The sequence below is a fragment of the Penaeus vannamei genome, chromosome 20 (assembly GCF_042767895.1).
Source record: "Penaeus vannamei isolate JL-2024 chromosome 20, ASM4276789v1, whole genome shotgun sequence".
Taxonomy (NCBI): Eukaryota; Metazoa; Arthropoda; class Malacostraca; order Decapoda; family Penaeidae; genus Penaeus; species Penaeus vannamei.
The window spans coordinates 6,624,333-6,626,832 of record NC_091568.1 but is presented as its reverse complement, the minus strand read 5'-3'; the positions used below and the strand labels follow the sequence as shown (position 1 = coordinate 6,626,832).

Sequence of the window (2,500 nt, the reverse complement as noted above, 5' to 3'; positions counted from 1 at the left end):
TTATTAATATCACCATTATCATAATCATTTTCAACTTTCTCAACTTTACTACCACCATCGTAATCACATCATCCATCCACTTGAGAGAAAACAAATGACAACAAAAAAACGAAAATGCTAATGAAACGAGAGTTGCGTCCCCCTAGAGTTTTCCGCACCTGGACGATGATCCAGCCGCCTTGTTGCACAGAATTCACCAGGAGCGAGGCAAGGTGAGGGACTCCGACGGAATCTAGTTCTCCTGCCTGGAAATATAGGAAAAATAAATCATCCTTCCATGAAAGAAATTGGAATCTGTTTAGAAATTGGAATCTGTTTAGTCTAGGATTTAATTACTTGTTCAAATATACTCTAACCGATTATCTGTGTTATTCTTTAGCCTTGGGGGTACTGAGACATAAATCAAGATTGCGTAAAAGAAATCTTAAGAAAAGAGAAAAAAATGGAACATGAAATTAACTAAATATTCCTTAGCAAATGTTCCTTAGTATGTGATTTTAGCTAACATAAAAAAACAGAAATTATAAGAATACGAATGAAAAATAAGAATTTGAATAAGAATGAAAGAAAACGAGAAAAAGGACGAGAATATGATTGGGAATGAGAATAAGAATAAGAATAAAAACAAAACAGATTAGGGAGAAATTAACTATCAAAATTATGAATGAAAACTTTTCAAAATTATTAACCAAAAGTTACAAAAATTATTAACGCACCTTCTCCGCCGGTGTAGCCATAATAACCCTTGTGATTCCGGCCACAGAGCGGGCGTGGGCGGCTCCTATCACCTCGCCGGCCACGTCACGCCCATAGTCCGCCCAAACCAGGACAGGTAACTTGCGCTCCTCTGGGCCCAACCTGAGTTTTGGGAATTTGCAAAGAAACTCCCAGGTTATTATGTTTTCTCTGGATTATTTGTCTCTTATTATCCTGGATGCAATTATAAATGAATCTGATAAAGACAGTTTTACAAATAGGATTTTTTTTATGTTTATCTACAAGCTAATAATGCATTATGATACAGGATATACTTGAACACTTCTAAAGAATGGTATGTACAGTAAGAGTATTAAACAAAACTTATATATAGCGATTTCTACATACCTAAATACTTCGGTTAATTGGTAGTTTATTGAAGATGGAAATATTAGGTAAAACTCGCGTAAATCTACATTTAATACCTTGACAGTATTTTGACAACCCAAGCTCAACACATAAAATAAATGATACCTTTCATGAACAGACAAGAATTTCTCATAAAAATGAAAACTGCTGAAATGAACTGTTATTTAATTCATTAACGATATAACTCATAACGTTAGAAATATGACAGTAAATACCTATAGAGTTCAGAAGTCAATAAAGCGGTAGTCGGGTTACTTACAGTTTGCCAAGGGCGAGGTCAGGTCGCAGTAGGTGAGGGTCCCCGAGCATGATATTGACTACTTCGCGAGCTCCTGCCACGAGCTGCAAAGAATACATTTACTGTAGAATTACGTATTTAAGAGATGTTGCGATAAATATTTCTTCTAAAAAAATGTCGGTTGCAAATTATATTTTGTGTTAAGTGTTTACAGATTTCGATGTTCTGTTGATCTGTAAGAAAGCGATGGAGTTGGTGGACTAACATGTTTTCGTATTCCGGAAATCGTTCACAGTCTCCGGTATCTATAATACAGCCAGAATAAACCGTGAACACTCTTGTTTCGGTAATTAGAACATATATGCCCTAACCGCAAAGAAATAGTATTAAGTCTTAACACGAGGAACATCCCTTTAACCAATTCTTTCTACCACGTCATAATACAACACACAAGCCAGTCCAATACACCAGGAACTCAATGGATACGACACATGCAAAAAAAAAATCATCTTTTTTCTATTACTTTCGAGAAATGTTATTGAAGACAACGCCAAGGAGATTCACAAGAACTCACCTGACGGGGCTTGGCTATCCTTAAGAGCATCAGGGCATTGAAGTCTGATATCCTACCACGGGGCATCTCGGCAGGACCTCGACTCCCCGTCAATCCCACCTCCTGCAGAAATAGTGTCAGCTGATTCGTGGAACAACATAGGAAAAGAAAAGAAAAGAAGAAAAAGAAACAGGAAAATGTGGAAGATAAAAAAGCGAGCTGATAACCTTTCATCAGTGCGGTATCTGTGTCATAATTTTCAGGACAGATCTTAACATCTAAATTACTGTCGCCTTTGAGATGAAAAGATGTAAGTTAAATTTATTGACAGTGTGAGTAACCCTGCTGCATTTGGCACGAAAAGAGAAATATTTGACAAATATGAATAGGCATTATTTACGAGTTACGAACCAGATGCATATGAAAATGCATTGATTGTTACATTAATTTTTCCTGAGAAAAAATATTACTCACAACTCTGAAGATCTATCATCAAGCATTCATGATAATTAAAAAGGTGCACCGGCGTCTTCTGCTTCAGATTCACGACTCTTTGAATCTCTGAGATGCCAGAGCGCCAAGAG

The 2,500-nt window shown here is 36.6% G+C and overlaps 1 protein-coding gene across 1 annotated transcript in view; it reads right to left on the bottom strand.

Moving 5' to 3' along the window:
- Window positions 1-2,500, bottom strand: part of LOC113805867 (dynein axonemal heavy chain 6) — a 50,425-nt gene that overhangs the window by 4,646 nt on the left and 43,279 nt on the right. Inside the window, exons 57-60 of the mRNA XM_070134864.1 lie at window positions 1,938-2,039; window positions 1,385-1,467; window positions 717-858; window positions 159-245 (exon numbers count right to left, since the gene is read on the bottom strand). Of these exons, the coding sequence (XP_069990965.1) occupies window positions 159-245; window positions 717-858; window positions 1,385-1,467; window positions 1,938-2,039 (414 nt within the window). The remainder of the gene's footprint in view (window positions 1-158; window positions 246-716; window positions 859-1,384; window positions 1,468-1,937; window positions 2,040-2,500) is intronic.